The 14,809-nt window shown below is 55.3% G+C and overlaps 1 protein-coding gene across 1 annotated transcript; it reads right to left on the bottom strand.

Annotated features, from left to right (window-relative positions):
• Positions 1-30: 30 nt before the first annotated feature.
• Positions 31-3,131, bottom strand: VGF (VGF nerve growth factor inducible). The gene is made up of 2 exons (XM_047779749.1): positions 2,920-3,131; positions 31-2,408 (listed from the first exon to the last, which is right to left on the bottom strand). The coding sequence occupies exon 2, from the start codon at positions 2,386-2,388 to the stop codon at positions 535-537; it is 1,854 nt and encodes a 617-aa protein (XP_047635705.1). The 5' UTR covers positions 2,389-2,408; positions 2,920-3,131; the 3' UTR covers positions 31-534.
• Positions 3,132-14,809: the final 11,678 nt, after the last annotated feature.

Below are 14,809 nucleotides of genomic sequence, written 5' to 3' on the forward strand. Positions count from 1 at the left end.
AAGGGGACGGGTGAATAACCGAGAACAAAGTCCTAATAAAATAGTCACTTTTATTTTTTAGCAAAACTATTTCCTCCGTGAGGGGTATTTACAGTAGAGTAGGGAAAGAATGGGGTAAATTCACAGCCATCGAGAGAGGGCGGAGAGGCTCTTGAGAGGCCCAAAGAGCGGGAGACAGAGTCTTCACACAATTAACTGGAAATGCTTTTTTCGGTTTCAGACCGGGACATCCCGAGAGGGACTAGGTGGGGACGGGGGCCCCGCCGGGGCAGGGAACTCGCACAAACTACCCGCCCGCCTGTGCTGGCCCCGGGACACCCGTGAGTGAGTTTGGGGATTTCGGGCTTCCGACCCAAGGAGAGAGAGGTCTGATAGGTCCCGGCGCGGCCCGGGGGCGGGGTGGCGCGCTGGGCGGGGGCGGGGCCGGGCGGCAGCTGAGGGCGGGGCCGGGCGCATGCAAACACCGAGAGGGGAGGAGAACGACACGGAGGGGGGGCTGGCGCGCGCGGCGCGCGGGGGCGGGGCCAGGACTAGTCAAGGGCGCCGGAGCAGCACGTGCTCGATGTAATTCTCCAGCTCCTCCTGCTCCTGCAGCCGGCGCTCCTCAGCCTCCGCCTCCTCCTGCGCGCGCCGCGCCTGGGCCTCCCGGCCCGGATAGTGACGAGGAGGCGGCAGGGCGTGGTGGTAGTGGCGGCGGCGCGAGGCAGCGGGCGGCTGCAGTGTCCGCGGCCGGATGTAGTTGGGAAAAGGGTGGTAGGGCCCTGGAGGAAACACCTCGTCCTCCTCCCGATCCCAAGGCGGGAGCACCTCATTCCAGTCGGGCAGCTCGTCTCGAGCCGGGGCAGGGGCGGGGGGCTGGGGCTGCGGGGAGCGGGCATGAGCGGGGGCAGGGGCAGCCCGGGGGGGCGGCACAGGCTCGGGTGGGGCGTTCTTCTTCCGCTTCCGCTTCTCTTCCACCTCCTCGATGATGCTGACCACGTCGTCGGCTGGCAGGTGGAGTTTAGTGGACAGCTCAATGAGGCTGTCAATAGTCTGCGGGTCCATCTCCTCGTCGTCGTCGTCCTCCTCCCCACCTTCCTCTGCCCCCTCAGCCTCCTTTCGTCGGTGGCTGGGTGTCTCCTCCTGGGAGCGCTTGTCTTCGGCTCCGGCTTCCCCGTCCTCCTCCTCAGCGAACAGTAGCGCGTTCTGCCTCGCCCTCTCCGCCTCCTCTGCCTCCGCCTCCGCCTCCGCCGCCTCTTCATCCTCTTCCCCCACCCTCTCCTCCCCGCCGCGTCTCTCCTGCTCCGCCTCCTCCTGCTCCCTCTCGCTCTCTCGCTCCTCCTCCTCCTGCTGCAGCCCCCGACCCCCCAGGCCGCGCTGCCGAGCCCCGCCCTGCAGCAAATACTGGAGCAGCAGGTCGGAGGCGAGGTCGGCCAGCCGCTCTTCCTGCGCCGCGGCCTGCCGTGTGGCCTCCGCCTGCCGCCGCCCGGCTTCTACCTGCGCCAGCCCTTGTTGTAGAAGGCGCTCCCCCGCCTCAGAGCCGCCCAGGAGTGAGGTCTCCGGCCGGCGCGCCTTGGGGAAGGGAGCGCCCAGGCCTTGGTACGCCTTGGATAAGGGTGCCAATGCCTCACCTAGGTGTGTTTTGGGGGAGGGCACTCCTTCTCCAAACTGGTGGGCTTCGGGAAGGGGCCCGCTCTCGGGCATACGCGCCTGGAATTGCGGGGGAGCCGGGGGCGGGAGGGGTGCGCGCTCCGGGACGCGCGCCTGGAACTCTCCCCAGGAAGCGCGCCATACGCGCTCCGGCCCGGGGCTCTCCAGGTTGACTCGGGTCAGCGTGTGCGTGCGGGTTTCCGTCTCTGCTGCCGCCGTCTCTTGCTGGCGCTTGGCGCTGCTCGGACTGAAATCTCGCAGTTCCTGGAGTAGAGAAGCTAGCGCCTCGAGCTCCTCCGAGGGGTCGCCTGCCTCGGGACCATTCTCCTGAGTCTGAGGGCGAGGCGGGGCCGCGGGCGCCTGGGTCTCTGGCACTGGGAGACTGTGGGTCTGGCTGCGCACGGTCTCGGTCAGCAGAGCTTCTGATGCTTCTTCCTCTGGCCGCTGCTGGGAGCCGTCGGGCGCCGGGGGCGAGGCTGGGCGGTCGAGTGCCTGCAGCAGCACCGCGGCCAGCGCCCGGGGATCCACACCCTGGAAAAGCTCTCCCTCGTCCTGCGGCTCTGAATTTCGAGCGGCTCGGACCTCTGGGGCGCTAACATCCTTTGGCCCGATCACTGCGTCCCCAGCTACTGGCTCTCTATTTTCAGTGCTGAGGGGAGGTTGCTGAGCCTCAGGGTGCCCCGAGGGTGCTGCCCCCAACCCCTTGGGCAGTAGAAGGAAGCAGAAGAGGACAGAAGCCGGCAACCTGGGCGATTTCATGACCAAAGGACTGCCGGAGACTGAAAAATAGAAGGGACCAAAGAAAGAGAGGGTTTCTGTAAGAATTTTCCGCTCTCTGATTTTATATTCCCTTCCCCCACCTTTAGTCGGGAAATCCAGGGCTTCCCTCATCCCCCTAACCTTACCCAGAAGAGGGACGATTAAGAGCAAAGGAGGAAGATACTGTACCGATCTCTGGAGTCGTGTAAATGGGAAAACGCCTGCAACCCTCTCTCTCCCAGTGCCTCCTCGCCCCCTTCCCTGAGCCATCTCACTGCCAGCGCCCACGTACTAAGCAGCAAGGATACGGAGGGAAAAAAAAATCTCTGCTCCCTCCCCACAGGACTCCCCGGATGGTGCGTGGGCGACTTCAACAGCAAGAGAAAAGCGGCAACTCCCCCATTTACCAGGGACCCTTCCCAGGGGCTCCCCGCACTGTTTTCAACACCCTCATCTGGGAGGGGGGAGAGAGAACCCTCCCTCATGCCCAAGGCTGCCGGGGGTTTGAGGGATGGACAGCACAGTATTTACCAGCTGGAGTCACGACGCGGGAGGTGGAGAGGAGGGTCGGGGCGGGGTGGGGATAGGGGAAGATCGGGACGCGTCCTCCTGGGCCCCGAGCGGTGGCTAGGATACGAGCGGTGGTCGAGGTCTGGCGTCCAGTGGGCTGGGCTCAGCTGGGTCCGCGCGGCTCCGGGAGACTAGCTCGCTCCGGCTTCAGCACGCTGGACAGCGCCCGCGCCGCTGCCGCCTTATAAAGAGGAAATCAGGGGTCACGTGGGATGGCCCCGCCCAATTGACGTCAATGTTCATTCATGGGGAAGCGGGCGGGCGCCTAGAGGCGGGAGGACGCCCAGCGATTGGAGGATGCATGCCTCTCTCGGCCTGCGCCTGCGCACTGTAGGCTTCGGTTGGAGGGGCGTGCGCTAGCCTAGCACCAGGGAAATGAATGAATGAAGGAATGAATGAATGAAATGCTGAGGCGGGCGGGGCAGGGGGGCTTTGAATGAATGAAGGAGGGACGAGGAGAAAAGGATGAATGAATGAATGGCAGAATGAATGGAAGGGTGGATGCAGAGACGCTGCAAGGCGGGAGGATGGGTTACAGAGCAACTTGCAGCCGCGCGGGAGCCCCCTGAGCAGAATAGGGTGGGGGCACTTCCATCGTCGGACTGGGCCTCAGTAGGAGCTCCATACTGGGAAGGGGGAAGATAAGGATTCCAAAGCTGACGAGGGGGCCACACTCCCCATTCTCCGACTGCACGGCCCGTGGGGAACACGCCCAAGGACGGCGTGAACCTGAGAGAGGAGGAACAGTTCTGTGCGCCTGCGGGCACTGTCCGCGGATCTGCGATGCGGGGTGCGGGCTCTGGGCTGGGGCACTTGGGTGGATCATGCGGTTTGGGTAATCCAGTCGGAAAGGGTCGGAGTCGGAAGAGAAAGGGAAAAGATTGATGATGTGTGTGCCTCTGTGTCGTGTCTGTTCATGGTCGGTGCGTGTCTGAAGAAAAAGGTGTGTCTGTCCTTCTGTCCAGCTGGCTCTGTAGTGTAGGTTGGTGCTCCCGCTGTACCCCTTTTCAGACCACCTCTCCCACCACCCTCCTGCTTCTCCCCCTCCCGCTGCTACTCCCCAAAGGACATTTGGAGGACGAAAGCAGACCAGGTGGGGAGGGGGTTGCGCAGGTGTGTGTGTGGGGTGACTCAACTTCATCTCTCTCCACTGCTTAAAGAGAAGGTTTGAATGCGTTGCAGAGGATGGAGGGTGGGAGTGAAACGTCAGAGATCGCCTATCTCTGCCACCAGACCCCTGGGCCGCATCTTCTGCCAGAGGGGTTGGGGTTGGGGGCTTGGACAGTTAGAGGTTCGGGGGGGAGGGATGGGGGGGCGATGACGCACAGATTGCGCAAAGAGAATCCATCAGCGAGCCGGGTCCAGTGAAGGGAGACCAGCCGTGGGCGGGGGCGGGGGGGGGGGACGGAAATGGGGAGGGGGCAGGGAAGAGGGGAGGGAGGCAAGGGGAGAGGCCACTGCAGGAATGAAGGGGAGGGAGGGAGGCCGGAGGGGGCTGCGGTGCAGGCAGAGAGCTGTGCGGGGGCGTGGGCAGGGAAAGGGGGGAGTGGAATGACACACACCAGACATACAAGAACTGCGGACACAGGGGTGCCCCTGGGCACACGCAGGGCACCCGCACCCTAAGACTCTGGAAACTGGGATCAGGGATATCTGTCAGAAGCTCCAAGACTCTTTCGGAGCCAGTCCTCAACCCCTTCCTCATCTCTTCCTAGCACTGACCCTCAGTCCTCTCCCTCTCCCTCCCCTGCTCACAAACACGCGCGCGCACACACACACACACACACAACACACACACACACACACACACACTCACGTGCTTTCCCTCTATAGCCAGCAGTGGCTTCTCGGTTCCATCAGTGGCTCCACTTTCCCAGAAGAAAGCCCATCAGCTCTGCGGGGAAAGAGGTGGGGAGGAGTAGAGAGAGAGGAAAGAGAGAGGAGATGGGGGCAGAAGAGGGGGGAAGGCAGGCAGGCATCTGGAACAGGTAGAAGGAACAGGCTAAAGGAGGAAAAACAAAAACAAAAACCCTGAGACCCAAGGTGACAGTGAAGATGCTAATGAAAGGAAGGGGCAGCAGACCTGAGACTGTGACTCACCCCTCCCCCCCCAGTTATTTGGACCTCCCCCCTTCCCCTGTGTGTTCCCCTCATTCCTCTTTCTCCTCCCATCTCCCCTTCATCCTCCCAGCCTGGTTACTGAGAGCAGTGGAATGGGGAGGGGGGGTCACGTTACCTTCCTGAGGAGGATGAATCAGAGAGATGGCTCAGACATCTGGTGGGGGGAGGGGAAGCCATCCAAGAGAGAAGGAAAGAGGGAGGGAGCAAGCGAGGCAAGGGGGGCAGACTGAAAGGCTGATGGGGCTGAGACCAAGTAGGAGATGAGGGAGACAGGCTTCTAGAGAAACTGTGTTCCTATGGGCTTGTGTATGTGCACACATAGGTATATGTGCATGTGTACATGCATGTTCGTGTGTGCGCGTACAGAGATTAATGAAACATATGGTGGGGAGAATGGGAGGGACCAATTGTGTATTTAATCAGATAGAGTGAATGGGTAGGATAGTGTTCTAATTTAAATATGTAATATTCTCTTCCAAACTGTGGGGCTGTGTTTTTGCCTGTTTCCAGGCGTCTGTGCATAAGTGTGAGTGTGTGTGGATCCTGATCCCTCTATGTGCCTGTATACCTGTGCAGATTGGAGTCTGAATGCCTCCAGTCTGAGCACCTGCTGGTGTCTGAAAAATGTGCCTCGCTTGATGCGTCAGTAATATGTGTGTATGTACCTGCGTGTCTTCGTGCATATCTCTGGGTCCCTCCAAGCCTGTTGATATTTGTTAGAGGTTCGGTGGACTTCTGTGTGTTTTGAACTTGTCTGTTGGTCGCCCGTATTTACCTTCGTCTCTAGATTTCTGTACAGGAAAGACTATCCCAGCCACTCATCTGCAGCCCCCAAATTCACATCTTGCCCCCTTGTTTTTTAGAGTATTCTCTTATTCCTCCATTCTTCCCCAGTCCTTTCTTTCTCCACTCAGCCCAAAAGTCGAGGGGAGCTTCTCAGAAATCAACATCCCAAGAGTCTCGGTCATTATGGCATGGGGGAGGGGACGCCGAGGTAGACGCCTAGGATAGCAGAGTTGGTGATTCCACAATCTGGATTATGTGTGCATGGACTCTAAATCTCTGGATCTGTTTCTGCCTTTCTCCATGCCACTTCCCCGCCTGGGTCAGCTCATTCACACACACCCCACCTCTCAAAGATGTGCTGTGCCCTTCATACCCTGCTGCCTCTAGGAGCTTCTGGAAAAGAGCTGGACTGGGGACAGGTTCCTAGGATTAGGGAGAGGAAGGAGACGGCAGGAAAGGAAGAGAAAAGAGAGCCAGAGCTGGAAAGGCAAAGCTGAGATGAGGACCAGAAGAGGACTCCTGGCGTTTGTATAAATCCATCTCTTTGTCTTTGTTCCTGAATCTCTCATACTCTCCAGGAGGGCAGTAGGAGAAGATGGGGTCCAAGCAAGTAGTGAGCCAAGCTGAAGATTTGGAAAACCAGGGCAGGGGGGCAGAGTACTGGGTCTTCTCCCTCAGAAGGCTTGGGAAAGAAAAACAGGAAAGGGGCTTGGGGGACCCCACAGCTCACGTCCCCTCTCTTCTTCCCTTCCCCCCAACTGGTGACTCACCTCTGCAGCCTTTCAATGCGTCAGCGATGGGGGGAACAGGCAGAGAGGAGCACTTTATGAGAAAGGCAGGGGTCTTCACTTTGAATTGAAAGAAGGTGCTAAAGGACCCCTGGGAATGGCCCCATGAAGACACATCATTGCCCTGTCCCCTGCCCATCCCAGTTTCAGAGGGTGGGGAGCCCTGGGAAGGGGACTAGGAGAGGGCTGGGGGCCACTGGTGGGTCTGGGAATGATGAGTGATAGGAAAAGGGTGCTCACCCTGAATTTTAGTGCCGGGGTCCCCTTCCCTCATACCCCACCCACTCTTGGGTGGGGGAGGGGAGACCCAGCCAGCGGGGGAGGGCAAAGCTGCAGAGATGAGTCACCAAGCAAGGAAGAGAGAGGGAAAGAGACAGAGATGAGGAGAGACACAAAGAGAGACAGCCACTGGAGAGACAGAGAAAAGAACACAACACACGCACACACACACACACACACACACTCGCACACACCATGTAGGTGGTATCCACAAACTAACAAGAGAAAGGAAATCGTGTACTTCCATAATCCTGAAGCAGCCTCCTCTAAAATCCACCTGTCACACACACACACACACACACACATCACTATCATTCAGAGTTACATTGATATTCTGAGACACACCCACTTACACAAACACAATATCACACCTAGCCTAGGAGAGTCACCCAGACACATGTTGAAGATATGACCAGGGTAATGGAGAATCACATTGAAAGCCCTTGATTCCTGTTATACGGGATGGTGGGAAGGGGTAAAAGCCATGAAAGAATGTAACTTCAAAAATCGAAGACTCACACACCTTGCACACGCGATGATACACACAGTCGCTTGCCTCCCCATCCACACGTACATAGTAACGTATCAAGCATCCTCCTCCTCAAGAAGCCACTTGGAGTACCTGATTCTGGGGTACCCCAGACATGTATTCCAGAATATATACCACCCAGACACCCCCTGACTCGTACACACATGTACAGAAATGCAGACACACAAAGACGCCCATGGACACACTCACACGGACGAAAACCACCTTGCGCTGCCTCGCCCGCGTCCGCACGCGTCCTGGCGCCCCCGCGTGGTACTTTTCGAGATCGCAGTCTCCGCCGCTCCGGAGCTCAGCTCCCGCGGGGCGGCGCCCAGGCTCCCTCCACCTCTTCACCCTCCGCGCGGTGCCCACCCAGGAATGGGGAAGGCGAGAGCGCTGGCCGCCAGAGAGCCGAGGGCGGGGAGTTAGACGCCTGAATCGTGGGAATGAGGGAGGCTGGTCCTGGATGCCAAAGGGAACTTGCGAGAAGAGCAAGAATTTGGAGAGCAGCGGACCCCCGGGTCCAGGGGAAAACGAGGCCCCGGGCTATTCCAGGCGCCGCGCTGCTGCCCGCCTCTGTTCTGAGCGAGCACTTCTTTCCGCCGCTGGCCTGGGGTGGGGGTGGGGGCGCGCAACGGCCAGCAGCCCTCCCCAGCTCCCCTCCAGGAAGTCATTAGCCCCACTGCCACAGGGCTTAGAGATCCTCTTTAATACAGGCTGCAGGGGAAGCGGGGAGGACAACGCATCTCATCCCTCCCCACCGAGAACTGAGACCGACACAGACGGTGGGCTAAGGGCCCGTTTTATTGCAGCACGGCGCTGGTTGAAGTGACAGGCAGGAGGGCAGCATGGCCAGGCGCAGGAGGTAGCCAAGCCAGACAGGGCAGCAGAGCCGGAACTGGGGAAAGTGAGGGAGCAGCGGCTGTCCCCTTTGTCCACCTCCTAGCACCCTCCTCTGCCCGCGTCTTTGATTCCATCCCCAGCGAACCCTGTGCTCACTGTCACCGAACCCCTATCACCTATCCATTGTCCAGCAAGAAGTCCCTGCTACCACTGTCTCACACGGTGAGGTTCCGAGGCAGGCTCTGGGCTCCGGACACCTGGGTTCTAGTCCCTGCTGGGCTCCCAGTTACTGTGAGCAACTTGGAAGTTACTTGTGTCTTTCTGAGCCTCGGCGTCCTCCCTCTGTGAGATGTGAGGATCCCGTGTAGGAGACATCACTGTGCCAGTGCAGCTGCTACTACTTGCATTTAAATAGAAGACGTCAGAGTCCACAAAAAGCATAAAGGAACTAGAGGACGGGAGGGGTGTCCGGAAATATCTGGAGGTGGGGGTTCCAGTTTTGCTAGAAGGCAGCCTGGTTAGAACCCGGGGACAGCCTTGCACCAGGCGGAGGGACCTGCCCTCCACCACACCAAGCTCTCCACCCAGAACCCTCTGGGTCACAGGCCGGGTTCAGGCCCCGGGTTGGGAGCACAGGGGAGGGAACCTACAAAATAGCACCAACGTGGAGTTGGAAGAGACTCCTGAGAGGAGGCAGCCTCAGAGAGGTGCATCGCCCGAGCGTAATCGGGGACCAAATGAGGGTGAGGCTTTATCAATCTACTTCCTTTAGGGGGTCTTTCCCCTTGTTACACACAAGGTTGGGTGATGAAGAGGTCATGAGGAAGGCGGAGGGGAATGGAGGGGCAGACAAACGGGCAGCAGGGAACTAAGAGAGGGTCTGGGCACATGAGGCTGAAAGGGTGGTGAGGAGAGGAGCACAGGGCAAACCCTGAGGGCCTGAGAAAGCGCTGGGTGAAGAAAAGAAATGCGTTTTGGGCAACTGTGCTCCGGGTCGGGTGCTGGGCGTTGCACACACTCCTGCCAGCTTCCGTCCACGAGGGGGCAGAAGGGAGAAGCCAGAAAGGGCAGAGCACACTCCCAGGCTGGGGAGGGACAGAGAAAGGCTCTGAAGCCTGTGAAGGAACCCATTCTTTGGCGGGGAAAGGGAAAGAAGGGACAAGCGGCTCAGGTGGCTCCCCCAAATCTGATGGTTCAGATCAGTGTGCAAACATCAGTGTTTGGGGGAGCTAGATTCAAGAGGGCAGACAGAGAGGTAAGAGAAGAGACCCCAATAGGCAGAAGCCGCGAGGCTGAAAGGAGCAGAGCGAAGCCAAGACAGGTCAGATGGGCCACCACCTCATGGTTTCCTCATCTGTAAAGAAGCCATAACATCTAGTAAGGATTGAATAAGAGAATTACGTAAAGTGTCCAGCATAGCAAAAAAAATTCAATTAAGAGTAGACTTTTAAAGATCTAGGCAATGGAAGCAACAACTCTTAAATGGGGTGCCGTACAGCTTATCTGCTGGAATTCAGACATAACCAGAAGGCTCTCTTGCTTACTATTTATTTCATCAGGACCATCACACTAGGAACGTCGCAAATCAGGGGATGGAAAGATAGAAAGCCATTGAGTTTGACCATGACATCTTTGAGGACAGGGTTGACATCACAGTTTTCTTTATACTCAGTTCAGGCCTTTTTGGCACACAGTAGGTGCTTAGTTCAGATCTCTGGCACATAGTAGGGGCTTAATAAGTAAATGAATGACTTCAGTCTATTTCTGTAGTTGGGGAAAGTGAGACCAGATTGGTTATTTATCAAAAGTCACCCAGTTAGGGAGAGGCAAAACCTCTCTCCTGGTATCCTAATCCCAAACCAATTCACAACCTAACATCATGGTTAGGTGTGACTACTATGTTTAAAAATACCTGGAATTTGGGAGTTCCTGTCATGGCTCAATGGAAACGAATCTGACTAGTATCCATGAGGACTCAGGTTTGATCCCTGGCCTCGCTCCAGTGGGTTAAGGATCTGGTGTTGCCGTGAGCTGTGGTGTAGGTCACAGACTCGGCTTGGATCTGGTATTGCTGTTGCTGTGGTGTAGGCTGGCGGCTACAGCTCCAATTCAGCCCCTAGCCTGGGAACCTTCATATGCTGAGAGCGCCGCCCTAAAAAGTTTAAAAAAAAAAAAAAGTACCTGAAACTTCTTATCTTCTCTCCCTGAATCACCAGGTTCCTGCCTCCAGGTCACATAAACCAGCACTGGCTATGATGGCCATCATTTATTCAGCAAGCTTTGGTGTCATCCTCTATGGCCTTGGTTAATTTCACTTCTGCTCTCAAGGGTCTCGGTCTAGTTGGTCATTAACAGCAAACGAACAAACAAATCCCACTTTTATTGTGGAGAGTATGTGACATACATAAAAAGAAAGGAATAGCATGATAAAGCCCCATTAGTCTATCATCATCTTCAACAATTATCAACTCACAACTAAAACTGTTCTGTACCACAAGCTACTTCCCTTCCCACCTTACCTGATATTTTGGAACACATTTTATTTTATTTTTACTTTTATTTTTGTCTTTTTAGAGCCACACCTGCGGCATATAGAAGTTCCCAGGCTAGGAGTGGAATCAGAGCTGTAGCCTCTGGCCAAATGCCACAACCACAGCAATGCCAGATTGGAGCCATGACTTCGGCCTACACCACAGCTTGTGGCAATGCTGGATCCTTAGTCCACTGAGCGAGGCCAGGGATTGAACCCACATCATCATGGATACTAGTTGGGTTGGTTACCACTGAGCCACAACAGAACTCCATTGAAGCAAATTTTAGATAACATTTCACTGGTATTTCAGTAATGATTTTAATATTATTATCACATTGATATAGACGAAATTCTTCCTTCCCTCCAACTCATATGATGAAGCCCAAACCCCCAAGATGACAAGGCCTTTAGGAAGACAAGGTTAAATTGATAGGGATGGAGTAGGATAGTTACACAGGGAGTTGTAGAAGTCCCAATAAGGGAGCATCGGTAGAGAGGGAAGCCTAGGGAACTTTGGGAGACCACTGTAAATTAATAATGGCTCAAGAGAGGCAATACTTGCTCAAGAGGCCATCAGAACGATGGGTTTGAGTCCCAGGCTGGGTCCTGGCTAAGTGCACGTCATAAATGCTGTCAGTTTCAAAATGAGTTTATAAAGGTGGGACCCTAATCCAATTATAAGAGGAAGAGATACATAGGTCTGTCCATGCTCATGGAGGAAAGGCAAATGCCAGGTTGGGGAGGCAGAGAGAAGGCAGCTGTCTACAAGCCAGAAAGAGAGCTCTTGCCAGAAACTAAATCTGCCAGCACCTTGATCATGGACTTCTGGCCTCCAGAGCTGTGAGGAAATGAATAAATGTTTAAGCCACGCAGTCCATAATATTTTGTTATGGCAGCCTGTGTTCAGTAGACTAAAACATGTACCCAGGTAGACTTAAACACACTCATTCCTCTGTCTGTCTCTCTAGGCTCCCTCACTCTGGGGGAAGCCAGCTACCTTGTCTAGGGAAACTCAGGTAACTTTGTAGAGCAGCCCACTTCACAAAAAATTGGAGTTTCAACCCAACCATTAGGAACTGTTAGCAGCTTGTCTCTAACCTGATAACCTTAGGCCAGAATCTCCCAGCTAAAGCTCCTCCCTCAGAAACTCTTTGTTCTTTTAATCTGGTAGGTTTTGAAGTAATTGGTGATGCCATAATCCATAACTGATACAGATGATATCTATTTCTTAGGTTTCTTTTACTCTATAGGTATCCCCTGCAACTCTTTCTCTCTCTCTCTCTATTTTTTATTATTGTTATTTTTTCTTTTTAGGGCCACACCCATGGCATATAGAGGTTCCCAGGCTAAGGGTCAAATGGGAGCTGTAGCGGCCGGCCTACACCACAACCACAGCAATACCAGATCCCAGCTGTATCTGTGACCTACACCACAGCTCACGGCAGCACCAGATCCTTAACCCACTTTCTGAGACCAGGGATCGAACCAGTGTCCTCATGGATCCCAGTCGAGTTCGTTAATGTCTGAGCCACCAAGGGAACTCCTAAACTGATGTTTTAAAGTGACACAAAGGATTGTGCTGGATCTTTAGGAAGCACTAGAAGGTTGCAGAGGAGGGGATGCCCTGGACCAGCCTGGCAGGTGGGCAGCCAAGGGAGATGTCCTGGAAATGAGACCGGAACTGAGCTTTAAAAATTCTCCTCCAAATTTTGAAGGACTGGGTTCCCCTCGGGGGAGGGGAAGCCTGAACAAAGCCTACAGCTACCAGAAACAGCCTGCTTTGCAAGAACAAGCAATTCTGGGTTGCATCCATCCTGTGGGGAGGAGCTGGGGCGGCCAGGTGAGGGCTTAAAGCAAGGAAGTGACAGATTTGCCTTATGGGTGGAGGTCGCCCTCTGGTGGCTACCTGCAGGATGGCAAGAAGAGAGGAAGCCCTGCCAGGAGGAGAAATCATACAGCGTCGGGGGTTATTCTCTAGATGTATGGGAAGAGAAACGGTACAGGGAAGCTCTGTCCTGTGGAGCCCAAAACTCTTGAAAATAGAATAGATCCTAAAGGCAGTCTGGTGATCCATCTTCTCTCTGGACACATGGCACATGGACGTCTTCAAAGAGAAAATCCCTAGCAAATGCTTATGATCTTTTGTCTAATTTGCACAAAGACCAGCTCTCAGTGGATGCAGCCCCCAGGCACAAGAAGACTCCTTTTGTGTGTCTGGGTTGGACTCTGCTTGCCGGGTGTATCAAATGCTGTGCTGAGGAGTTCTCACTTTCTAACAAGGAGGATCCAGTGACAGTGAATAGGGAGAACGACACGATGAAAACAGTGTTTTAGGAAGAGCATCTTGCTGGCATGAGAAGGTGTTAGATGGAGCAGAGAGGCAAAGGAAGTCATGGGAGCTTGGAGTAAGAAAGGCTAAGAAGCACTTGGGGGGAGTTCCCGTCATGGCACAGAGGAAACGAATCCGACTAGGAATCATGAGGTTGTGGGTTCAATCCCCGGCCTCGCTCAGTGTGTTAAGGATCTGGGGTTGCCATGAGCTGTGGTGTAGGTCACAGATGTGGCTCAGGTCTGGCATTGCTGTGGCTCTGGTGTAGGTCGGCAGCTGTAGCTCTGATTCAGTCCCTAGCCTGGGAACCTCCGTATGCCGAGGGTGCGGCCCTCAAAAGACAAAAGGCAAAAAAAAAAAAAAAAAAAAAAGAAGCACTTAGCGGAGTTCTCCTGTGGTGCAGCAGGTTAAGGATCTGGTATGGAGACTGCAGCAGCTCAGATTGCTGCTGGGGCACAGGTTCAATCCCTGGCCCAGGAACTTCCACTTGCTGTGAGCACGGCCAAAAAAAGAGAAGCACTTAGGAGGAAATTAGGAGGCCAGGAAGTGGGACTGGGATTCTGGAAGGTGGGGAGAGAGGAAAGAGGTGGAAGGTGATCTGGCATCCTCAGCGTGTGATGGGGGGACAGTAACGTCTGGTGAGAGCAGGTAGTGCAGGGTATGCAGCTCGGTGACACCATGTTCTGCCTGTGGACACTCTGACTTTCCAGGGCTGGAGGGACAAGCAGCTGGGGAAGACCCATGGGGGCTGGAGCTCGGGAGGGAGGACCAGAAGGATGGGAGAGCAGCCCACATTAGGGTCTGCCTGGGTGGCAGATAAGTGCCAATGGCACCGGTCGCAGGGCTGAAGTCTGACCCTGGTGAGATCCTCACTGCCTGGGTCTAGAGCTTCCAAAACAGCCACTCCTGACCTCCAGTCTGCTGGCTCGAGTCTTCTACCAGTTCTTTCTTTCTTTTTTTTTTTTTTTCATTTTTAGTGTTGCACCCACGGCATGTCCAGGCTGGGGGTCCAATTGGAGCTGTAGCTGCCGGCTGAGCCATGACGGGAACCCTTCTCCTACCAGTTCTAAAGGCTCCTTCCCCCAGCCCCGCACAGTGTTGTCCTCCCCATTCTTTCTCTCTCTTTCATTTTCTGTTGCTTTTTAGGGCTGCCCCTGCGGCATATGGAGGTTCCCAGGCTAGGGGTTGAATTGGAGTTATAGCTGCTGGCCTACACCACAGCCACAGCAATGCCAGATCCTTAACCCACTGAGGGAGGCCAGGGATCAAACCCACATCCTCATGGATACTAGTCCAGTTCTTAACTCCCGCTCATGGTATTCTACCACTGACACTAGTGACTCCACCTACCTAAATCCTGTCCACCCTTCCAAACCTGTCCCTCTGGGCAGCCACCCTCCCCAACTCAGTCTTGGTGCCCTACAGCTCTTAGCTGAGCAAAGGCTTTTATTTGCAGAGAGAGGGAAGTGATTTATGCAAAGTCATGCAAACAGAATGAAGTCTCTAGGAGAAAATTGCGGTCCTGACAGCCAGTCTAAGGCAGTGACTTGAGCACACTAGAATGGGGTGGATGATGCCTGGGCATGCTGGCTCCCAGAGCAAGCACGTGAGCCCCGCGGCCATCTGAGTCCACAAAGCAGTGG

This window comes from Phacochoerus africanus, chromosome 5 (genome assembly GCF_016906955.1).
Source record: "Phacochoerus africanus isolate WHEZ1 chromosome 5, ROS_Pafr_v1, whole genome shotgun sequence".
Taxonomy (NCBI): Eukaryota; Metazoa; Chordata; class Mammalia; order Artiodactyla; family Suidae; genus Phacochoerus; species Phacochoerus africanus.

Bases quoted from the DNA above. Each gene is read 5' to 3' on its own strand.
- VGF (XM_047779749.1), bottom strand. From the start codon at position 2,388: ATGAAATCGCCCAGGTTGCCGGCTTCTGTCCTCTTCTGCTTCCTTCTA.